Source organism: Falco peregrinus, chromosome 9 (assembly GCF_023634155.1).
Source record: "Falco peregrinus isolate bFalPer1 chromosome 9, bFalPer1.pri, whole genome shotgun sequence".
NCBI classification, from domain to species: Eukaryota; Metazoa; Chordata; class Aves; order Falconiformes; family Falconidae; genus Falco; species Falco peregrinus.
In genome coordinates, this window is record NC_073729.1 from 23,942,256 (window position 1) to 23,966,413 (window position 24,158).

The 24,158-nt window shown below is 57.7% G+C and overlaps 1 protein-coding gene and 1 long non-coding RNA gene across 2 annotated transcripts; both read right to left on the minus strand.

Moving 5' to 3' along the window:
- Positions 1-2,887: 2,887 nt before the first annotated feature.
- SOX18 (SRY-box transcription factor 18) lies at positions 2,888-7,657 on the minus strand. The gene is made up of 2 exons (XM_055814560.1): positions 6,970-7,657; positions 2,888-4,618 (listed from the first exon to the last, which is right to left on the minus strand). The coding sequence occupies exons 1-2, from the start codon at positions 7,382-7,384 to the stop codon at positions 3,774-3,776; spliced, it is 1,260 nt and encodes a 419-aa protein (XP_055670535.1). The 5' UTR covers positions 7,385-7,657; the 3' UTR covers positions 2,888-3,773.
- Positions 7,658-19,786: 12,129 nt separating this feature from the next.
- LOC114012838 (uncharacterized) lies at positions 19,787-24,132 on the minus strand. The gene is made up of 2 exons (XR_003555549.2): positions 23,747-24,132; positions 19,787-20,598 (listed from the first exon to the last, which is right to left on the minus strand). It is a non-coding gene; the product is annotated as an uncharacterized LOC114012838 (long non-coding RNA).
- Between the last annotated feature and the right edge of the window lie 26 nt (positions 24,133-24,158).

Sequence of the window (24,158 nt, forward strand, 5' to 3'; positions counted from 1 at the left end):
CTGCCCCCAGCGTGGCCTTATGGGGATGGGGGCAGGGAAAGGAGGTGATGTTAGAAATGAAAGGCTCTCCCGGTGTGCAGGCTGGCTGTCCCTGCCCAGTCCTGGTACCAGAGCAGCGCAGGATGTGTCCGAGGGACAGCTGAGCACGTAGGCACAGCTGGAGCAGCCCAGCCCACCCCCAGCTGGCTTTTCTGACCCATGGTTTACATGAATTGACCTCACGCTCAGCAAACCCACATGGCCAAACAGCCAAAGCCAAGTCAAACTGGGAGATAGGGGGTTTAGCATCGAATCAAATACAGCTAATTAGTGGTGTGGTTAAAGCTCATCAGGGAGCCAGCACCCCTTCCAGGATCTGTCTAGCTCTCTGTCCTCCTGACAGAGCCAGACCAGCCCCGGTGCTGACCAGCCCAGTCAAACCCTGGGTTGTGAGAGGGCCAAATCCTGTCCTGTCCATGGCTAAAACATAATGCTGCAGCTCTGATGCCATGGGAAGGTGCTGGTCCAAACCGCTGCCAGCTGGGTACCAATCACACACTGCCGGCTCGAAGGCAAGGCTGGAGGAGCAGCCCTGGTTTGGGGCACTTCTTGATGAACTTGATCTCAAACCGGTGAGTTTATGTGAAAAAGGCTGTGTGAAGCAGCGAGCGACGGGAGGAGGTGGCACCCACGGGGCCTGGCACGGGTCCTTCTGCCCGCTGTCTGACCCAAACCTGTGCTCTTGTTTTCTTCCTCTCTCCTTTCCCTTCTTTCTCATTTCCCCATGACCCGGGGTAGGGCTGGCCAGCGAGACGGGGCAGCCATGCATTGTTCACAGCCTCGATTGCAATTAGGCTTTATTATTAATAAAAACACCCAGGGCTGAGTTAGGTAGGAGGGTTTGCAGGGCCCTGCCTGCTTTTGTGTAGAAGCAAGTCAGGGCTTTGCTGGCAAGCACTGCTCAGTGTTAGTGATGCAGAGCTGGGGAGCCATAATCTGGTGCTGGGTCTTGGTGACCTGGGGACGGGCAGGCATGGCAGGTCCCCACAAACGGCCCTGGCACCGCTCGGTGCTTGTGCAGCGATGCAGCAGCCGTGGTTTCAACACGATGCGTCCCTGGTGCATTTACGGGAGTGACCATCCATCACCCTGCAGTTTTCAGTCTGGTACTCTCCCCAGCCCCATGGCAGCATCCTCAGGCACAAAGAGACCCCCCCGCTCCCCACCCAGCCCCACAGCAAAGTTATATTTTCAAGAGTTTTGCAGCGCAGGTGCTTTGCGAAAGCTCCTATCCATGCCCAGCCACACTGCCGGTGCTGCCAAGCACCCGAAACCCAGGCACGCTGGACCCAAAGTGCTCCAGAGCAAGGAACACAGCCAAAAAACCACCCCAAGGATTTCTAGCTATCCTCTGAGATCAGAAATGAGCTGGCACAGCCTGATCCATGGGGAAAGAAGGGGATTTCTGCTGCAGAAAGATGACTTAACATGATACGATCCTCTGCCGGCTTCCCCTGGCACCGCTGGGCAGCTGGGCGAGGAGTGGCGTGCGCATCGCTGCTTCGAACCGCAGGAAGTGATCACATCCTCGCCTGGAAGGTACCTGGAAGCTGGGGGCTGGAAAATAAGTCAGGGCTTTCTTTCCCCCTCCCTCCCCATCTCCTTCCTCCCAGGCTGCTTCGGGGAGCAGAGCGGGACGGCTATAGACGGCTGCTTCCTTTCATAGTCATCGGCGGCGGCACAGGATGCTTCTCATTTGGTGTTGTGTTTGTTTGCTGCGGCGCGGGTTCTGGCACCCGCCGGGCGCCCGCCAGCCCTCCCGTGTAGGTAGTGAGGTCATTTTTCCATGTATTCCCCCTTTTTACATACTGTATATGGAAAGACAATGAAGCGCCTTTCTGGCATTTAATGGGAACACGTCGCCAGCCCCCGAAGTGGTCCCGTTTATTAGCGCTTCACATTAAACAACAACAAAAAAAAAGTGAGTCAGGATTTAGTCCTGTTAACACTAATGTGAATTTAATTTAGGAGAAGCTTGAAAATTAATGTCATTTGCTAAATATCCATTTCCCCTAAAAGGCAATTCTTTGCCAACAACAACAAAAAAACCCCTCTTCTTCTATTCAAATATTATTTTTTTTTTAAATAGCCTTTTTTGGTGATATCAGCCTGGTTTAAATCACTCGGCGTTCAAGGAACGGATGTCACTGGGGTTTTATGCAACAGATTGTCAGTTCTCATTTTCAAATTGAACAAAAAAATATTGTAAATCATAAAGTAATTCACTGGAGGGGGATGAAGCTCCAGCAAAGCACCGGCGGCTCCGAGCACAGTCCGGCTGGGCATGGCGACGGCTTGGCAAGACCTGGCGGCTGCCGGAGCCGGGAAGCAGCCAGCAAGGGCCAGGAGGTGGAAGGGCTCTGGCACACGGGGCTTTCTTCCAGCTCCAAGGACTAGAGTGAAGGTGTCAGAGCAGCCAGGCTCTATTTTTGGGGGGCTTGATGGGAAAACGGGGTGAGCCGTGGGGACCACATGCCGATGCGCTGCCAGCTTGGCAAAATAATAACCACACCAAGGCTCATTTCGGAGGAGGATATCACATGGTTTATTATATTTTAAGCTGAGAACAGCTGCTTTTCCTGCAAAGCACATCTCCGGGTGGCACAGCGCGGTGCCATGGGGTGGCCTCCAGCATCCCATCCCACTGCCGGCGCTGCCGTCCCGCGCTGAGCTGAGCCACACTCACCGAGCCCGAGGCAGCTGATGGGGCAGGCGGGCGGCAGCCTGGAAATTAATACATTTGCCAGGTTGTCAAAACATTAATCAACGGATACAAAAATCTGGAAATGGTTGGGACAACATGTATTTGCGGAAAATATGTGTTCACACAACAAGCACACAAGATGGGAACAATTATATGAAGATGTTTTAATAATTAACCAGTATAAAACAGTTTGCTCTCCGTACAGTTCTAGACAATAAAAGTGTTTGCAGTCATATTTTTCTTTTGTACAAAATTCCAGTCAATTGTTCCACAATATTTACATTGTCATTCCCTTTTCACAAAATATCTCCTTTTCCCTCCCCTCCCCCCCTTTTTTTTTTAATCCAGCTTTGCTACATAAATGCTTTAGATCTCATGGATATCCCTCGATTTATTTTTTAAAAGTCTAATAAAAAAAACCCCAAAAGACATTAAATACCATTTTATATATAAAAATGCTTAGTAAAAATATAGTTTTGTTGCCCAATTAAAATATATTGCTGAGAATACAGTAAAAACCGTCCTAAAGCCCACCTCTAATGGGCGCTGACTCTTTAATGGCCCCGGCAAAGTCTTTCTAAAAGTTTTTTCCAACCCCCCACAAGTCCACCTGCCCTTGGGTTAAATACTGGGGGCAGGGTGCTTCGGCTCATCCTGGTGGTGGTTGTTTCAGGCAGGATTTACTGGAATTGGCTTAAAAATGCCCCTTTGAGCTGGTGGGAGCTAGAGCTATGCCCTGCCGAGGGCTGGAGCGGGGAGCGCAGCAGGCAGGCTAGTGCTTGGGAAAGGCGTCTATCTGTGTTATATAGTTATACGGTATATCAGTGAGTTCAGCATGTTTTCTCTCTAAAAAAAACCAACAACCCACCAAAAAACAAAAAACCGAAGTAAAAAAAAAAAACAAAAGAAAGCGATGCATTTAATGAGATACTCTAAATATTATGGAGCTCGTGGTTAAAGGAGGATGGCTTTTTGTTTTTAGAGGAGAGTCAGGGCTCTCCTGGTGAGAGCATCGGATGGTGGGGCCAACCTAACCGGTGATGCAGGGGCTATAGTAAACAGCGCTGCTGGCATCGGACAAGGCAGATATCAAGCTGCTCTCCTCGCAGGAGATGCTTCTAGGAGTCACTTTGGACAGGGAGACATGGTAAGGGAGTCCCGAGGCTTCGGGACGAGTCCTGCTCATGTTCAAATACTGGTCAAACTCGTTGCGGTCAACGTCTGTCCACAGCTCGGTTTGGTTCAAGTGATCCACGCTCTCCATGTGGTGGGCTTCAGGTGGGGGCGAGAGCTGGCCCAGGTGGGCGGAAAGCCCGTTCTGAGTTCCCGAGCACATCTGGTTGTAGTATATGCTGGAGGGATGGGGAGTCCTCATGGCGTCGGCCAAGTGCGAGGGGGTCTGCGCGTAGGGCACTGCCACGTCCCTCCCCATGCACTTCTCCTGGGGAAACTCCATCTGGTGATGGTGGTGGTAGCCGCGAAAGGGCATCATGTTGCAGTCATCCTGCATGTGCGGAGGGAAAAATGCCGGCTCGGTCTGTTCCAAGACATCCAAGGGAGACATCTCAGGAGTTGGCAAGCCATAGTTTTCAATATCCGACCCCATGGAGTGGAGTTCTCTGAAGTGGTTAAGTGGGGGAGGCTGGGGGTGGCCGCTGCCGCCATGGTGACTCATGCTGAAGTTGTCACTGCAAGGCTGGGAAAGGTTATGCAGGAGGATATTGGGTTCCATCCTCTTGATTTTCTTGGCTTGCTTCTTTCTCCTTGGGCGGTACTTGTAGTTGGGGTGATCCTGGAGATGCTGGATTCGCAGCCGCTCTGCCTCTTCCACGAAGGGACGCTTGTCGCTGGCGCTCAGCGCTTTCCATGACTGGCCTGGAAGGGGAAAGCGAAGCTCTGTGACAATGGCTCGGCCACCTGGCCCTGGCTGGGGTGCGGGGGCACCCATGAAGAGGGGGCCCTTGGAGTGGGAAGGGCTCCCCTAGACGGTTCAGTGCCGGAGCAGGGTCCTAGTGCTGACACAAAGAAGGGCTGGAGAACGGGAGCCCAAGCAGGGCTATCCCTATGTCCCAGCATCAGCCTCAGGGTGTGCCCAGCACTTCAGTGCCGTAGGAGAATGGGGGTTCAAAGCCTAGGGGGGCCACGGGAACCCCTCTGCCAGGGCTGGGGATTCTGTCTCCCACTGCTCCTTGGCACAGCCCAGTCCCTGGTGTTCCCACTTCCCTGATCCCACATCCATAGCCCTGCACCTCTGTAGTCCCAATCACCCATCCCCAGTCCTTGCACCCCACAGCCCTATATCCTGAATCCCATGTCTGCGCACCCCGCGTCTCTGCATCCTGCTGCCCCATTTGGCCATATCCTGCTTCCCGTAGTCCCGCATCCTGCAACTCTGTCTACCCATATCCTGCTTCCCGTGTTCCCACATCCCGCATCCTACAGTTGTGTATCCCGCATCCTGCAGCCCTGTATTCCCATATCCTGCATCCCCATGGCTGTGTGCCCCACAGCCCTGTATCTCTGCATTCTGCAGCACCATTTCCCTGCATCTTGCATACAAACAGCTCTGTATCCTCGCATCCCACAACCCACAGCACTATATTCCCACATCCTCTAACACTGCGCTGCACCCCGCAGTCCTGGATCCCACAGCCCTGCATCCTTACAGCCCATGTCCCTGCAGCCTGCATCCCTTCATCTTATATCCCTACAGCCCTCTAACCTTACAGCCCGCAGCCCTGCATCCTGCAGCACCCTATTCCTGCATCCCACAGCACCCAATCCTTGTAATCCAGCTGCTGTACCCCATATCCTTGCAGCCTGCATCCCACAGCCCTGCACCCTTGCAGCCTGGCTAGCACAGCCCCATATCCTTGCAGCCTGTATCCCACAGCCCCGTACCCTTGCAGCACACATCCCAATGCCCTGTACCACTCCATCTCACACTCCCAGCCCTGTATCCCTGCATCCCGACACCCTGTACCCTGCAACCCACATCCCCAGCCCTGTACCCCTGCATTCTGCTGCCATGTATCCCTGCAACTCACAGCCCCAGCCCTGAATCCCCATATCCTAACACCCCATACCCCTGCAGTGTGTATTCCCAGCCCTGCATCCCTGCATCCTGCTGCCCCGTACCCCTTCAGCCCACATTTCTAGCCCTGTGTCCCTGAACCCCGCTGCCCTGAACCCCTGCATACTGCATTGCCAGCCTCATAACTGCCTAACCCTACATCCCCAGCCCTGTATCCCAGCATCCTACAGCCCCATACCCCTGCATCCCGCTGCCCTGGAACCCTGCAGCCCACATCGCCAGTCCTATAGCCTCCTATCCCTACATCCCCAACCCCATAGCCCCACATACCCCTACATCCCACAGCCCTGTACTCCTGCAGCCTGCATCCCCAGCCCTGTACCCCCGCATCCCTAGCTCCATAGCCCTGCAATCCACAGCCCTGCACCCTTGCAGCTTACATCTCCAGCCCTGTACCCCCACAACCCTAGCTTCATACTCCTGCATCCTCAGCCCCATACCCCACATCCTTACATTCCTAGCTTCTTACCCCCACATCCCCGCATCCCCAGCCCCGTACCCCCACATCCCACAGCCTTGCATCTCTGCAGCCTGCAACCCTAGCCCTGTACTCCTGCATCCCCACATTCCTGGCTCTGTAACCCCGCACCCCTCAGCCTTGCAGCCCTGCAGCCCACATCCTTGCATCCCTGGCTTCATACCCCCGCATCCCCAGCCCCCTATCCCTGCATCCCCAGCCCCGTACCCTCACATCCCCGCATCCCTAGCTCATACCCCTGTATGCCACAGCCTTGCACCCCTGCAGCCCGCACCCCCGCATCCCTGGCTTCATACCCACGCATCCCCAGCCCTGTATCCCTGCATCCCCAGGCCCGCACCCCCGCATCCCCTGCTCATACCCCTGCATCCCACAGCCTTGCACCTCTGCAGCCTGCATCCCTGGCTCTGTAATCCTCCACCTCCAGCCCTGTAACCCTGCATCCCCCGCCCTGCACCCCCGCATCCCTGGCTTCATACCCCCGCATCCCTAGCCCCGTATCCCTGCCTCCCCAGCCCCGCACCCCGGCATCCCCGCATCCCTAGCTCATACCCCAGCATCCCACAGCCTTGCACCCCTACAGCCCACATCCCTGGCTCTGTAACCCCGCACCCCCAGCCCCGCAACCCCGCACCCGCAGCCCGTCCCGCTCACCCAGCATCTTGCTGAGCACGGCGTTGTGCAGGTCGGGGTTCTGCTGCGCCAGCCGCTTGCGCTCATCCTTCGCCCAGACCATGAAGGCGTTCATGGGCCGGCGGATGCGGGAGTCCTCGCCGGCCTTGCCCTCGGCGCGGCCCGCCGGGGGGCTGTATCCATAGCCCGGCTCGGGGCTGGGCGTGCGGCTGGGGGCCGCGCCGGGGGCCGCGCCGGGGGCCGCGCCGCCGGGGCCGGGGCCGAAGGCGAAGCCGGGCTCGGGGCTGGGCGTGCGGCTGGCGGGGGAGGCGGCTCCCGGGGGGCGCGGGAAGGCGAGCCCGGGCTCAGCGGCCGGCACGGCGGCGGTGACCCATGAACAGTCGCCCCGGGGTTGCGATATCTCCTCTCGGCAGTAGTTAGACTCAGATATATTCATTCCAGCTGGACAGCACTTTGTGTCCGACCCGACCGGGTGCCGGAGAGAGAACCGGGTCCCGCCGCGTCCCACCGGGTCCAGCAGCCGCCGAGCAGCAGCCCCGCCGCTCGCCTCCCTCGTCTGCGCTTCGGGGGGACTCGGGGTCGGCTTGGTTTGTTTTGGTTGCTTTTCTTTTTTTTTTCCTCTTTTATTTTTTTCCCCCCTTTCCCCCCAAAAAAAACTTTTGGGATGATGCTGGGCTGGAAGGGGCAAAATATAGCCGGGCTGGACCAATCAGCGGGGCAGAGGGGAGGAGGAGGAGGACGGGAGGGAGAGGAGGAGGAGGAGGAGGAGGAGGAGGAGGAGAAGGAGGAGGAGGAGGAGGAGGAGGAGGAGGAGGAGATGATGGAGATGAGGGGGAGGAGGAGGCGGAGGAAGGGGGGCGTCCCCAGGCACCAGCAGGAAGAGCCACCCGGGGAGGGCCGGGCTGGGACCGGTGTGGACGCTGCTGCCCAGTTCCCTTCCTTCCAAGGAGGAGGGTTAATTTTTTCTCTGCCTTCTTTTCCTTTCTTTCTCCCTTCCTTCCCTCCTTTCTTTCTTTTTCTTTCTTTTCTTCTTTCTTTCTTTGTTTCTTTCTTTCTTTTCTTCTTTCTTTCTTTTTCTTTCTTTCCTTCCTTCCTGCTTTTCTTCTTTCCTTCCTCTCATTCTCTCGTTCTCTTTCTCTTTTTCACTCTTTCACCCTTTCTCTTTTTCTCTCTTTCTTTCTCTTTCTCTTTCTCTCCCCCTCTCTTTCTCTCTTTCTTTTTTTCTTTGCAAGCCCCTTTTCCAGCTACTTGCGATCTGCCCGCGCCTCCCGCAGCCCCGCCGAGCCGAGGCAGGGAAGTGTTTAGCTTTGCCTGCCAGGCTGCCTGTTTGCAGGCGAACAGGCATGCTTGGGGCTTTGTGTTTATTTTTCTTATGACTTATTTCATGTGTGTGTTTTGGCCGGCATACCCCATCCCGGCTCAGGAGCAGCCCTGGGGTGAAGGCAGGGGCAAGCCTTCTTCCCCCAGCAATTTTCTGGTGGGAATTTCAGTGCCCGGGGCGAGAAATGGCTTCTTGCTTTTAAGCACCGTTCACATTAAAAGAAACGTGTTTCCAGCCTGTCAGCTTAGGGACTCTTGAGGAATGATGGGTTCACAGGCAGCCAGATGATCGCAGCTAAAACCTGCCTCCCAAGCCACGCAGCCGGGGCTGGCATGGCCATGCCATTGCCGCACGCGCCGTGGGCATGGCAGCACACCCACGGCACGCTGCCGGCGGCAGCCGCGGTGAAGCAGCGCTTCGCTTGCCACCAGGTCACTGCTCCGCTCGCTCGGCTGCCATCCAGCAGAGACTTGCAGTGCCAAGCGTCAGGCTAGGTGGTCTGAAGGTCCTTCCTGCCCTTAGCACAGAGGAGTTACGAACTCCGTGGGACCCATTTGCAAGCCAGAAGATCTACTTGCATGCTGTCCCTGCTCCCTGACACCCTGCAGGCAATCGGGTTTGATGGTGAAAGATGTCCCAGCTCCGGGTATCTGCCCCCAAGCCCCCTCTGGCTGCAGACTTGCCCGAGACCCCAGCCTGAAATGTGAACCTCAGCATTAGGAAGATTTGGGGCACCAGGTTGCGCAAGAGCCCAGCTCCCAGCCTCCTCGCAGTGGTGGGGTATTGCATGCCATGGTTTCTGTGTGTCTGGAAGTGATTTGAAAAAGCCGATCTGCTGTTAACCCTAAACAAAACAAAGGCCTTAAGAAAAAAAAGTCAAAAAAATCTTGTCTCACTTATTCTTCAATCGCTAGCCAGGAGCAACAGAGGTTTCGGGCTAGATTTCCTTCACATTCCTGGAGCTTCTTATTAATATTTTGCAAGAGAAAATCAACACCGTTCCACAGGAGAGCCGGTACGGCTGCAAGGAGCCTCCTCTCTGCTCCTCTGTATCCTGCCCTGGCCATACAGCTGAGGAGGGAACTGGAGCATCGCCATGCCGGAGGAGCAGCCATGTGCCACCATCCAGAGCCGAGCCCCCAAGCCGCTGGAGGTTTTGGCTCTTTGCCCCAGCCCTGGGAACAGCAAGGTGGGTGCTGGGGGCCCCCAGACCAAGGGCAGTGGCTTTTTGTGGGGTAAGTGAGCAGCCTTCGGGGCAGCTGGTCTGGGCAGCTGCTGGGGACATCCCAGGAACGTCTCCCTGCTGCTGATCCTGGCCCTTCTCCCAGGCTTTGGCTGAGCATGTGGCACTTTCCCCAGCCACATCCACCCCAGGGCCTCCCACATGGCCCCAGCAGCATCCTTGGCCTCCAGGCAGGCTCAGAGCTGCCCCAGAACCAGGACTGGACCTGGTACCACCAGCTGGCATTTAGGATGTGTTGCAAATGATCTGCAGTGGGGTGGGAGTGGGGACAGCTCAGATTATTGCTGCCCTGGAAACAACGCTAAGGACCAGGGCAAACCCTCCCGAGGGAGGCAGATGCAGAATCTCATGCCTGCCATGCTTGCTCTGTGCAACCATCCCATGTGTGGGCCTGCTCCACACATGATGGCAGTGGGCTTGCAGTGCCTTCCTCATGCAGGGGCTGCGTGGGGCGAGGGATGAGTGCAGTGCTGCTGTCTTTGTTGGACTGGGGCAGTTTGGGACCTCCTCTGCCCATGGAGCAAAGTTGGGCACTTTGACCCCAGCATGCACACAGTGCAAATCCTCCCTGGTGTCTGCATACCCTGCCTTGCAGTGCGTTTGCTGTTGGTGCCGCATCCTAGTGTGAGGACGGGGGGAAGACCTAGAGAGGGTGGCAGAGGGGGAAAGGAATGGTATGGTTGCTGGAGGAGGAGGATAAGAGCTGTGAAGCAGGGAGAGAGGAGAAGAAGAGCTGCAAGGGGAGATAGAGCAGCCAAAGCACCCAAAAATACCTGAGTGCAAAGCACCCAAAACCACCTGGACTGGCCCAGAAGTGGCACGGAGGGGCTGTAGTGCCTGCCTGCGTGAGCAATGCCACACAGCTTTGCTCCCCCTCCCCACAGTCAGCACCCACCCCAAAGAGCGAAAGCACCCTCACCCAGCCAGGGCGCAGGGTGAAGTGCATGGGGTCTGTGCCCAGCTCAGCTTTCAGGAGTGTGAGGGAATGGACACAAAATACCCCCTCCCTTTGCCCCACTGCCCCAGGGACGTGACCCTGAGTGCTGGTGACCTGCTGGCCCCAGGTCCTCAGCGGCTGCATCTGTGGCAGTGCATGGAGAGGAAGCGCTGGACATCCCTGAGCAGAGATAAGATTGGCGTGTGCCCCAGCTGGGTGACCTCTCCCTGTGCCCTCCTTGCTGGATTTGGCATTGGGCAAGGTGGACCCCATCCCGGCACACAGCCTTAGGAGTTTGTATATTCTACTATATTTTTTATTTATTTTCTCTCCCTCTGCCCCAGTATTATTGGGCTGGCAGCTCACCGCCCCCATCCCGGCCCCCTGTTTCCCTTCCTAGCATCCCGCACAACCCAGCACCACACCTAACAGAGGAAGCGTGGCTGGCTGGGCCGGCAGCCTCTGCTCCCCAGCACAAAGGCATTTTCCCTCCCCGCCCCCAGCCTGCACCTCTTGCTGCTAGTTATTCCTCCCAGCCAGGTCTGATGCCCAGCTCCCACCCGCCTAAAAATAGATGCGGCACAACCTGGACCATCCCAAGGGGTCTTGGGGATTTGGGGGCTTGAAAGGAGGTGGTGGGGATGGCAAGAAGGTAAGAGCAAGTGTTGCGGGCTAAGCTTGATGGCTATTTATGCTGCTGATGGCTGCGGGTGGGTACAGGAGCCCCAGGCTGGGCTAGGGGCTGTGCAACCAAATCCAAGGGATTTACCCCCAGAACTTACATCCAGGTTACAGAGGAGGCAGGCGAATGCTGGAAGAGCCCCTGCAGCACAGCAGCAGCAAAGCCTCGAGCCGTGATGGGAAAATTGCTTTTTATTCTTATTTTGCAGAGGGTGCAAGGCACAAGGGGAGTGGTCAGTGGGGCAGGGGCAGGAGCAGGATCCGTCCCCGGGCCTGGGTGCAGGTGCTGTGCCCTCCTGTGGTGGCCAGCACCTTCTTTGCTGGCTCACATGGACTAGCCTCCCTTCTAGATGTGCCCACACCGCTAATGAATTAATCACCTTGAAATTACCGATGTGGAGCTGGTGCCGTGGTGTGTCCGATTGGATGAATGAGGCATTTTGCAGGAAGATATTTGTTATTAATTACAGATAATAATTATCTTTAGGTCACGCTGCACAGGCACCCAGAGCAGGGCAGCCAGGTGGAATGGACCTGACCTACACCCGCACCCAGTTCTGTATCCCGAAGGAGCTGCCCTTCAGCAGGGGTGGCTGAGGGGAGCAGGGACGTCCCACACACAGTGTGTGGGGTCCCATGCAGGGCTCGGCAGCTCCCCTGGCACCCCGAGAGGTGCCCCTGTGCCGGCGGGTCCCACAGGCTCCCCCCGGGCTGGGGCTGCTGCAGCCTCGCTGGAACAAAGGCTTCCCGAAGAAAGGCGCTTCCTGGAGAGCAAAGGACTCGGGGCTGGGGCTGTGTGTGAGCCCTGTCGGGAGGCTGAAGTCATCCGCTGGGAAACGCTCCATGTTTCACCGGAGCCTCCCTTTTTCCAGGGCCCAGCTCAGCGCCCGGTTTCCTCGTGCACAAATAGTTCAGTGGGTCAGGCGGAGCTGGCAAGCAGCGAGCCAGCCGGCCAGGGGCTGCCAGGCGCGCTACAGCATCCATGTTAGGAGCATCCTGGCAGCAACCACGTGCCCGTGCAAGGATGACATGTCCTCTGTGTCCCCAGCCGGGGACCAGCCTCTTTCCCACCCAGTTCAGGGTGGTGGGTGGAGAAGGGGCAGTTGCAGTCAGCCCCAGTGCCGGGAATGGCTGGCTCAGCTGTTTTCTGCTCATTTGCTCTTTTTCATGGCTTCCAGCTCCATCTGACAAGTGAAGGGCACCAGGGACAGTGGAAAGGTGCCCTGGGCCACCATGGCTCCCTGTCCCGGGAGCAGGCCAGCCCAGGGGCTTGCTGCCACTCTGCTCCACAGCCATCCACATCGGCAGGTCCCCGATGGCTGCGGGGCTGAGCTGGGAGCACGGTGCGGACCGTGCTGGCCAACCCAGCAATCAGACACTGTATCTGAGGAAGCAGAGAAAGTTGTCTTTCTTTTTCAGCTCTTTTCAATAACTAGAGGTCAGCCTTGTTTACACAGGATTATAACTGGAATGACAACAGCAATACCCATTGTGTGAGCAGCGAAACCCACAGCTAACCTGAAAAAGCTGTTTGCTCCTCACAGACACAGCCAGTGCAGCCTCCTGGGTGGCAGCCGGAGCTCTTGGTCCTCACTGGGGCCATCCTGCCACCCCTTCCCCTGACATGGCCCTCCACAGCCCCTTCTTGCACAGCCCTGGCTCTCCGGTGGTGGTCCCAGCAGCTTGGGGTGCCACTCTTCCAGCCGCATCACCTCATGTTTGCTCCCTGACCTGTTCCTTGTGAAACCCGGGGTGCAGCCCCCATGCCCCAACCACGAGCAAAGCTGCTGCAAATCCCACCCACGGTGCTTACGGCCAGGCTAACATTGGAGAGAGGCTTCGGCACGGTGCTGTGCCCAAGGGGGCTGAGCATGCTGGAGTGCCCGGGGCATGCACGCTGGCTGGCATCGCTTCCCCAGCAGCTGATTGCGGTGGCAGTCGTTGCTTTAATACTCAGTTCCCATCACAGAGAAAGCCCAGGCTTTTAGGAAGGAAAGTCTTACACTTCTACCAACTATTTCAAGACTCCCATAAACACATTTTTGGTTCAGCATTAATGAATTACCTCAATGCAGAGCTACTCATGCCAAATACATGAATAGAGAGTGTAGAAAAGCCACCGAGAAGCAGATTTGGCTGCCATTCAGCTGCTCCGATCGGCACAATTTCTTTTCTCGATTATAGCAAGAAAATGCTCTCTGCCTGTGGCACCACGTCCTCCCAGGAACAGGCAGCTGGCCGACAGTTGGGCTGTGCAGAGCCTGGGCATGCCGGGGTTATTCGCTGCTTCCATCACTCTAATTGGCAGAAAATGCTGCTTGCTGGTGTCTGTGCAGGAGATGCAGCCAAGAACCGAGATCCTGCTCTTTCTGCATGTCCAGGCTTGCTGCTCTTGGCTGCCTGACCTTCTCTTGGGTGCTGGGGAAAGGGAAGAAAAACTGGTGGATTTCTGAGCCTGGCTTTTTTGGGGAGGTGGGTCAGGGCTGCCCGTCTGTGGCCCTGCAGCCACGTGTGCCCACAAGCACCACAGCCAGGAGCAGCTCCACTATGGCCCCTCTCCGTGCAGCAATGAGCCCTCACCTACAGACTTGGTGACCATGTCCTCTGCTTTTCTCCAACAGCAATGGCCCTGCCATGCTGGGGACTGCCAGGAGACGATGTGCACCCCAGGAAAAGTGCAGCCCTGTTTTTGCAGAAACTGTTCTTGCCTGGGCTCTGCTCTGCCGGCTTCCAACCTCTGTGCCCCACTGGGTGTTTCCTCATCCCTTGCTCTTCGAGCATCATGCGACTGAAAGCACCATGGATAAATGGGCTTGTGCTACATCACGGATGAGGATGCCGCTTTCAAGCAGGAGAGAGGAAGAAGGCAGCACAGCGATCACACCTCCACCGCTTTACATCTCAGTCCTCAGAGGCCTGTCAGCAAGGGCTGAGCTGGTTATTGCTTCTCATCTCCCTAAAATGAAACTCCAGCAGCAGGTGAGCAAGGAGAGGGGGTGGCTGGCTGCACCCCTGCATGTGCCAAGCCCAGCAGCCAGCAGCAGGAGGGTCGCCCATCCTCTCCCGTGCTGGGAGGACTGACACAGCAACACAGGACGTCTCCATCTGGGAAAGGTTTGCTGTTCTCAAGAGCTGCTGTGGCTCCCGACATGTTTTAACTTAGCACGAGGCATTACCTCACAGGGCCGCTGCAGATGGCAGATGGATGCTGGCTGTGCCTGCTCCTCTCTCCCCTCTCCCCTCCCCCTGCTTCATCTGCAGCCCCTGAACCCAGTGCTTTCTGCTTGGGCTTTCCACACAATGGTGAGTTTGCTAACAGGGAGGTGGTTGCATGGTTTCTGAGCATCACCCCAGCCAGGCCTGGAGGAAGAGGAGCCCTTTGCAGCATCCCTGGAGGAGTGAGAGCCCTTTGCAGCATCCCTGGAGGAATGAGAGCCCTTTGCAGCATCCCTGGAAGTGACAAACTTCACTGAAGCTTGTGGCTCACCTTCCTGCCCAAGGGGTGTCATGGCCACCTCTCTGCTTCACCAAGGTTTTCACTGACCAGCAAAAAGGATGAGGATGTTGCTGAGAGCAACCTCACCTTCATACACACAGGGAAACTCTCAGTGCTAAACCCAAGTGGAAGAGAGGAGTTTTGTCTCAGAGGCGGGTAGATGCTGCTGTGGCTCTGTGCTCCAGTTTCCCCATGTGCTGTGCAGGGCACAGGGCAACTCAGCCTCTCCTCCAGCCCTTTAGAAACAACAATCTCTCCAGCAAAGGGCAGGATGTATGAGGGTAATTCTGACAGAATGCTTCTTTCCTGAGAGAGAACAATAATAATAATAATAATTACAATAATAATACTAAAAATAAAGAAAAGAGCATGAGAGCTTTCCTTCCCTGCAAGCAGAGGGACAACTTTTGCTTTTTGGTGCTGAGCTGGGAACATTAAGGGAAGGGAAATGAGCATGAGTGCTGCATTTGCAGCTCAAAACCCCAAGATCTGTACATCGCCCCCATAAATTGGCCTAAAAATGAGGTTTTAAAGCTTGTCACAGGCAGCATCTTTTTCTTTGCTTTGTGATTTCAGAGCATCCTTTGTGCTGCAGTGCAGGGAAAACTGCAGCAAAACCCCCTGGCAGCAGAGCTGGGGCTCAGGGATGCTGTGAGCAGCCATGGGGTGGTTGGGTGCAGGGATGCAGGGTGGGAGGAGGGGGCAGGCATGGACCCCCAGGGATGAAGGCTGTGCCATTGCTGGGGATCCCTGTGGTTGGCGGGGTGCGGGGGGCTGGGGGCAGGAGGGAGGCGGCAGGGAAGGGCTCCAAGGGAAAGGCTTTGTTCGCGGGCCAGCCGGGAGCGTGCGAGGGCCTCCGGGTTCCAGCATTTCTCCTCCACTTCGTTCCTGCTGTGCACGGGAGCCGGGCCAAGGTGGAGCATGGCGGGGTGGAGCGGGTCCCTGAGGAAGGCCGGGACAGCAGCACATTTAGCCCTTAAATTGCCTGGGAAAGCGGCTCTATCTTTCCATCTCCCTCCGGGACTCTTCTCTCACCCAAGTGGAGCCTGTTCCCAGGCTGCTCGCCCCAACACCTCCACCTCTGCCCTCCTCCAGTGACCCCTCTCGCTTGGCCCCTTCAGCCTTGCTCGGATCTGGAAGCACTCGGGAAGGATAAGCAAAGGCTCCCGACAGAACAGCCCTTCGTGGTGTGCTCGAGCTGGAGAAATAAGGTTAAAGGCTCTTATCTGATGGAGCCGCAGCCTTGCCAAAGCCTGTTGCTATCAGCTCGGGACACATGTGCTATTGGCAAAGCTTCGGGGACACAATAATACAAACAGTTTTCATTGTCGAGTCAACAATGATGGGAGAAGGAGCCTGGTGCTATTACCGGTATAAAAGGCGCACTGTAGGAAAGCTCAGGACAGGAGGATGCAGTCAGGATCAACAGTGGGGTTTAGCAGATTACAGTTATATTTGTATTCGGGAAGGAGAAACCTTCCATCCCCAGCGGGCTGGAGCCAGAGGATGGAGTGGGGGGTGGGGGGGTCAGGCTGCAAGGAAAAACTCTTAGAGCAGCACTGGAAGCAGCTGCAGCAAAGTGCTGATGGCAGTGGGTTTGGGCAAGGGCAGGGGGCAGGTTTGCAGCCCTTGTGCTCTGCTGGCTCATGAGAAGTCATCCAGGGAAAAAACTCATGGCTGTACATGGCTGAGGGGGCTGCAAGGTGAGGGAGGCTGCCGCGGTGACAACCTGAGGCTTGCAGGATCCCACTATACTCTCTCATTACAAAGACTGTATTTTAAAAAGGCCATGCTGGTGTGTGCAGGGAGGGTAGGTGATTCGGCACACGCTGCACCCAGTTCCTGCTGTCATTTGGGCAGATACGAGGATGGTGGGGAGAAGGTTGGTGCCTCTGTGGGCGCTGGTGCACAGGTGCTGTGCAGGACCTATGCGTTTTGCAGAGGTAAGCATCCTTCCAACACCTGTCTCACATTCCCCTACATTCTTCCTCCTCAGCCTTCCTGAGATCCTGTCAGTCTTAACGAGGGATTTCTGGACAACACACACTCCCAGGCTGGGTTGGATATGTGGGTGGATGAGTGGGATAGATGAATGGGATGAGACCACCATCCTGCCCAGGGCAGCAGTCCCCTCCAAGGCCTGCAGCTCTGCCTTGCCCCAGCCCTGGTGCTGTGCCGTGCCCCTGGGACTCAGGCAAGGTCCTGATCTGTGATGCCACACACTGGTGAGAGCACAGAGGGGATGCTTAAGGGATGCAGGACCCAAAGGGCAAGACAGAGGGTCTCCGGCCACCCGGCCCACAGAGAGCAGGGAAGGGGTGGTCAGCAGATGGGGCACTGGGACCAAGGCGTGGTGCCATCCTGCACCCTCAGAGGTGGACGGCGAGGTGATGGGGAGCATCCCCTTGGCTGTGCCTGTGGTGGTGAGGAAGAGGACACAGGTTTGCCAGCTGTTGTGCCATGGTAGCAGGGGGATAGAAGGCACAAAAGCCCCCACGCCATGGGGGGCTGTGGGAGGCTGGAAAGCCGAACGGCAGGTCAGGAACTTACCGGCTGCTGTCAGGGGCCAAGTGGGGCCGGGGCAGCCATTCCCACCGGGAGCAATGATGTCAGGCGGCGGCTGCGGCTGGGAGGCAGGAAGCCCGACGCAGCCAGCGAGTCTGTCCTTCTCAGCCTTCCCCATGTGTTTTCATGAACAATGCATCCCGTGTCGGGGACACTGCAAAGCTGGCCCTCCTGCACAGGCGACGCTGCAAGACTGGTCCTCCTGCACTGCCAGCAGCCCTGTGTGGCCACCTTGCACCCGTGCTAGTATCCTGGCCGCTGCACCGTGCCGGGTGCTGCTCCCTGTCCGTGTGGGCTGCAGGACAGTGCTGGTGTTGCACCTTTCGCATTGGGATTTGGTGTGTCTGCTGCATCGCTGTGAGGTCTGGAGGGAGGAAAAATGGCATTTGTTGGCCACAGCCTGAACTGCTCTGGCACCACTGTGCTGCCATGCTGCTGCCTGCACAGGCAGGGCTGCCACTGTGCCTCCCTCGATGGCACGTCTGGTCCCAGCAGGACACGTGTGGGGCAAACAGGCTGGCAAGCCCCAGAGGAAGCCCTTGGAGAAAGGACGGCCATGCCAGCTGCTGGCCTGGCCCTCTCCCGCTCCCAGCTCAGCTGGGGCAGGGTAAACACCTGCCTGGAGCATCCAGCCATGCCTGCCCAGGTGTCCAGATATTCCAGATATTCCATCAGGGAGCAGCAACAGTGATCGCTCAGATGGGCTGAGGAAAAGCTCCAGCAGACTGAGGCACTTAGTGATGCCGTGAGATGCAGAAGAGCCTCTCTGGGCTGGGGGTCCACTGGGGCAAGGGGAGTCACCAGCCCCCTCTGTACCCTCCCAGCCCAGGCAGCCAAGGCTTGGTTTTGCCAAGTGGGTACTCAGAGCGAGCAGGGTGAGGGCAGCCATGCTGGGGGCTGGGACAGGGCAAGGCACCTGGTCACAAACACCCAGAGGGAGAGGGACTTCCTGAGCACAGCCAGCTAAAGGATGGCCCCAAGGACTCCAGCTCGGCCTCTCCCTCCACCCCACCCAGCACACCCTTGTTTTCACAGAGGTGCCTCCGTGCTGGGGACGTGGCAGGCTGCATTTGCCAGCGGCTGGCAGCGATGTCCATGCTGGTGCCGACAGGCCGGCTGGCATGTTTTCCCCCAGGGAGGCTTTAGCAGAAGGCTGTGCATTTCTGGGAATTGTGTCGGGCAGGGAAGGAGGTTATTGTTCGAACTGCAAGTGTGCAGCGCACTGATGAGATCAGGGCTCGGTGCTCGGCGGTGGGGCAGCTGAGCTGTCTGCAGTGCCGCTGATGGGGCGATAAGCAGGAGAAGCCTCTTATCTGTGGTCCCATCGCTGGGGAGAGCTGGAGAGCAGAGGGCATGGCAAAACCCTGGTGACCTGGCTCTGCTGGGCCTTGCTGTGTTGTTAGCACAGGGCAAACCAGTGTCCAAGGGGTTTCAAAAGGAGTGATGAAGGCAGTGAGGCAAGGAGCACGCTGCCTTCCCCCTCAGGCACGCTGCAGTACAGCTGCCCATCCTGCTGACTTTGGCCATGCAGACTCTTCTTCCCAGTCCTCCCAGTTCACCCAGCAGCCCCCTCTGGTACATAAATCCAGACCTAGCCTTGGGGGCTGTGATAGCTTTTAGGTCATGGGCACCCTTGCCGTGGAGGGAACCTGCCCCACACAGCTCCCTGCTGCCATGCCGAAGCAGCTTTTACTCCAGCCATGGATGGAGGAGGCCAAACGCTGCCTGTTCACTGCCTGGATTTCACCCTCTGCCTGGCTGGTGGGCAGCGGGAGGCGTGTGTCTGTGTGGGTGCTGCCCTTCTGTCCCCGGGATGGTGGTGATAGAGGGGCCGCCATGGCCCCCAGCCCCCGGCCGAAACCCCAATGGTCTTGTGCTTTGGCAGGGTAGCTCAGGGGAGGGTATTTCTGAGAAAAGGCCCCTCTATGCTGCCCCAGCCCTCCTCGCTGAGCCTCTCCTTCCTCCCTCTCTGCCAGTCAGTCCCTGTCCATCTGAGGTGTCAATCCCAGCCCTGGTCACTTTGCCGTGTGCTTGCTCCTTTGCAGACTGGACACAGGTCCCGTCAATCCCAAACTCTATGGGAGACAATTCAGAGCTGTTTGCAGTAACGCTGAGAGGAAGGGGCTGGGGTTGACCCGTTGCAACCCTTTGCTGAGAGGTGCCATGTTAGCCCATGAGAAGCTAACCATCATCCTCCTTCTCCTCCTTGGGAGGATGCCTCCCTCCACGCGCCACGGCTTTTGACACAGAGCAAGTCACGAGCGCCTGAGGAGATCAGACCTGCTGCCACGGAGGGTCACTGCCATCCGGAGAGCTTCCCCACCACCCTGGTCTGGAGATCGCGCTGGCGAGCAGGGACAGCATAGGAAATGCTACATGGGAAAGCCCTGTGTGAGAGCCCAGGAGCCCCTGCCTTCCCACAGCAGACTTATCAAGGCACCAGTTCAGAGTGGCGCTTTCCATGGGCCAAAAGGGAAGTGCATACACACCAGACTTCTCGGGGTCAAGGATGCTGGGCAAGCAGCGAGCCGAGAGGCTGCAGGGGGCAAGGGAGGGAACCGGGGCGTGGGGAGGGAGACACAAATAGCAAAATGAATGGCTTGGACTTCCTATGTTTTATGGAGGCGAATAAAAGGAGACAGAGGGTGAAAGAAAGGAGACCTGAGCACTTGCACATGCTCTCACGCATACATGGGCCAGCCCAGATCCCAGAGCCCATTGGTGGGCAGTGTGAGATGGAGCCTGCACCCACTCGGCTGGCACGGCTCTGGGCCAGCTGCTTGTCTGGCCCAGCATCCCCCAAGAACACCTCGTAAAGCGTGACAGGCTGCTGCTTAGCACTTATTCCTCCCCCTGTCATTATTATTTGAACAGCAGCCAGTATAATTAAAATCGTTCGAAGGAGGAGGTTTAGGGAACGTCCAAAGTGTCTCAGAAGAGCATTTGCAAAGCTGGAGGTCCAAACTCCACCCTGGTGCTTGCAATGAGCAGGGCCCAGGGGAACCATCATCTTCTCTGCGTCCTCCCTTCCACGCTCCCCATTTCACAGGGTGGCACAGGCTGGGCTACCACACAGGGTGGTCCCGGCCACATTCCCTTCTGTGGCTGCTGCCTGCTGCAGCCAAATCCTGAAGCCCTTCCTGGTGCAGGACTTGTCCCAGGAGGTCCAGATGGCAGTGTCCCCAGGCACGGACGGGCTGCTCACCAGCAGCTCCAGGACAGATGCAGTGGGCAGTTGTGGGGAGCGGAGGACACGGTGCCTCTGTGGGCTGCTCTGCTGGAGTGGCACGGATGGAGGCTGCAATATCTCCTGGGAGCCATGCTTGGGTTTTGTTGTGTTAGGAGGGTCTGTGCCACAAGACGAGGTGTGGAGAGGCCCCTTGGCTCCTCAGAGAGGACAGGATGGCCTGCAAAACAGAAATGCAAGTCACCATTTGTGCCATATTATCCACGTTTCTTAAGTGTTTGGATGGAGGATTTTGGCCTCCAGGGTCAAATGTCCCTGGTGCCAGGGCTAAGAGACTAAGGACATGAAGCAATCACAGCAAGGAGGGGGGCAAAAGGCAGATCCCTGCCTCTGTTCCGGGGCTGGCACAAGCTCACGTCTAGGGGATCGGTCCCCCCATCTCTCTCCACCTCCTCTCCCAAATCTGAGCTGCCCTGGGTTCAGGAAGGAAAACCAGAATAACTGTCCCCAGGGTGGTCAGTGCTAGGAATGGTGTGACCATCAGTTCAGGAGGGTGACTGGCTGTGGGCATCCTCACCAGCAACGCACAGAAGCCCTGCTGTGGTGGATCTGTGTCAGGTGGAGATGGCCAAGAGCCAAAACCCCACTACCCAGCAGAGCCAGCAGCCCTCTGCTGCCACCAAGGCAGGCTCATGAGGGTAAAAAGGAGGGGAAATGTGTCAAACCCCCTCCCCAAAATCAATGCTGCTCTGGCAAAGCCTATGGCAGCTGCCCCCATCTCCTGGCTGGTGCTTGTGGCTGGGTGAGGGCTCGGGGTCTACCAGCTACTCGCTGTCCTTTGTTCCCAGGATGGGGTCTCTTGCTACCAGCTCAGAGCCCAGCATGTCACCCGGTGACAGCCAGCCTTGCTCTCCCTCCGAGCTGTGACCCCAAGTCTGATCCTGGAGAGCTGGGAACACCTGAAGTCAGGGGATGTCTCAGGACAGAGCTTCCCCGAGGCTCTCGTGGGTAGGTGGGCAAGGCTGCGCCCAGGAGGGCCTCTCATCTCTGCCTTCTCCAGAAGTGGATCAGATTGAGCCTCCAGTGGTTGGGAGCAAAAGAAAGGGTGGGGTTTGGTGGCTGATTTCCAGAAGAATGATGGTGAATTTTCTGGGGATACTAGAGGCAAGAAAAGCTCATCTGACTTGATCCAGCCCACTTGCCAGGTCCAAATCAGCTGAGAGTCACTTGGGAAACACCATAGCCCAGCGGGAAAACCAGGCGAGATACTGTGGGGTTTTATTTTGCAGCAAACTTCTCCTGGCTCCACCAGCTTTGCCTGCTGAGGGGAGCTGCCAGCAAGGCACCACATACAGAAGTCTTCACGGTGTCTTTTGGTGGGCAGGGGTCAGCTAAAGCCCCCTCCCAACCTCTCCCCAGAGGCCAGCTCCAGCGACAGACTCGCCCCTGCTCTGTTTTTAGCACATTCAAGTAGCTGCTTTCACAAGAGGTAAAAGAAAGTTCATGGATCCGTTGACAGATCAGCCCAAGCGGGAATTTCTCTGGGAATTCCTGCAATAGCAGGTTGGCTCCCGCGGAGGTGGAGTTTCCTCTGGATCTACCTCCACCCAGGCTTGGGGAGCGCTCTGGCCACCGGCTCCACGCTTGGGGGCTGGGCTGAGCGAGCCACCGATGCTTCCCAGCCAAGGTCAGCCAGAAACCCTCCCTGCTCCACAAACGCCTGTCCTGTTAACCCTTGCGAAGAGTGGAGCTGCAAGCTGGCAGGGTTAGGGCTGCAGAGCTCGCCTGTGCCCATGGGCATGCAGAGGCAGGGGGCATTTTCCTCTCCTGCCCAGCAGGCAGCTGACAGGGCTGCAGGCGTGATGATTTCATGCCGTTTAGCTCCCAGGGGACTTGCTGCCAACCAGGCAGTCCTGCGGCCTGAGTGAGGACGGTCCACCGCGGCGGGAGGCCAGTGCTGGTGGGGTGATGGGTTTCTTGCTTGGAGGCAGGGAGCAACGGGGTGACGGCGCTCGGCATCAGTGACTGTGTGCTCTGGAATCCGAGACGCGTCCCCAGCCATACTTGTGGTCAGGAACCATCTTCGCATTGCAGCGATACAAACCACATTCACAGTGGCAGCAGTGCCGCTTGAGCGTGCCTCTGACGCCAAGGACCGGCGTGACCCGACCCCACACACAGGACAGGCGGCTGCCCGCTTCCAAGGACCTCCAGAAAGTCCCCTTGTTGGGACTTGTTTCCTCCTCCCTCACAGAGGTGGGCCTCTCCAAAATGGCACCCCCTTGCTTCACAGCCAGACTCTGCCAAGGGATGGAGGCTTTCCAGATGATGCAGAGGCTCCAGATGGAGGGTTGGAAGGAACTTGCGTTTGCAAACATGGGGCCAAGCCAAGAAGTTTCAAGGTAGCTCCAAATGTCATGCCAGGGAGAGGGTCTGGAGCTCAGGTCTGGTCTGGGGCCACCTCTGCTGGTTTGGGGATGAATCGAAATGTGTCTTGCCCATCTGGGGAGCAGTTCTTGCTGAGGTCTGGCCAGCTCCATGAAAGCTGCCATAAGGAACAGCAAGCTGGCAGATTTAGGTACCTAACGGGCAGTTTTGGGGGAGAGCCACCCGGCAGAGGCTTAGCACCAATCTGTTCAATACCCTTCACCTTTGTGTGCTGGTAAAGCTAAACTCTGCCCTCAGTGACTCAGTTGCTGCAAGACAGAGCATGGCTGGAGTTGAGCTCAGGGAGCCCTGCTTCCCAACACCTAATTGTGCAGCCTGAGGCCACACATAGCACAGCTCCATGTTTTCGCTTGATCTGCAGCCCCGCCGGGGCAGGACACGGCTGCTCTTTACCAGCACAGTCAGGGCCCTCTCTCAAACATCCGCACTTGGCGAGGACTGTGAAGCTGGCTGTGCTGGAGGAGGCATCGAAGTTCTCCCCCTGCCAGGAACCAGCTGGAGAGAACAACAATATTCAGCGGCGAGTCCCACAGCACAGCTCCCAGGGGACGCGCTGCCCTCACGCAGTGTACGAGTGCCATCTACAGGGGGGCTCCGCGCCCCAGCCTGGGCACCCCGAAACCCTGCGCCCCCTCTCCACCCCGCCAGCCCTTCTGTTAATTAGTCTCAAGTCCCTGTGGCCACACTGGAGTGGCTGCAGAGCCCCGCGTCTCGGTTCAAGCCAGGCAGCGGGGCTATAACCGCAGCACTGAGGGCGGCCGCTGCGGGGTTGCTGCCACGGGCGGTATTCCTGCGGTGCGCCATCACCGCTGGAGCCAACTCCCCCCCCCGGCCCCAGGTGCCACAGGGTTGCTGGCTCGAGTCATCCTTCAGGCAGTGCTGCCACCGGGGCCGCGGGGGCTCCACGGGGATCAGCTCACCTGTGGCCGGAGCTGGGGGCCAGGCGGGGCCCACCTGTGGCAGGGGCAGGGCAGCGGCTCTCCACTCCTGCCCCCCAGGCTGGGCCGCAGCGGTGCTCAGGCCTCCCCGATGGGGAGGCACCGGGGCCCAGCTCGCTGAGCCGTCAGGGGAAGGAATCCGTGAGAGGTACATCAGCCCCTTCCGGGGGGAGGCAGCCTGGCCCAGCCGCCGGTGCCCCACAACAGCCGCTTGAGACACGCCTGTCCCCGCTGTCCCGGGGAGCCCCGAAGCAGCCCCGCGGTGGCAAGCCCGCCGGGGCTTCCTCAGGGCACGGACTACAGCCCCCACAATGCCCCGCGGCGGGGCGGGGCGGGCGCGGGGCACGCTGGGAGCTGTAGTCCCGCCGCCGGGCCGCCAGCCGGGAAGAGGGGG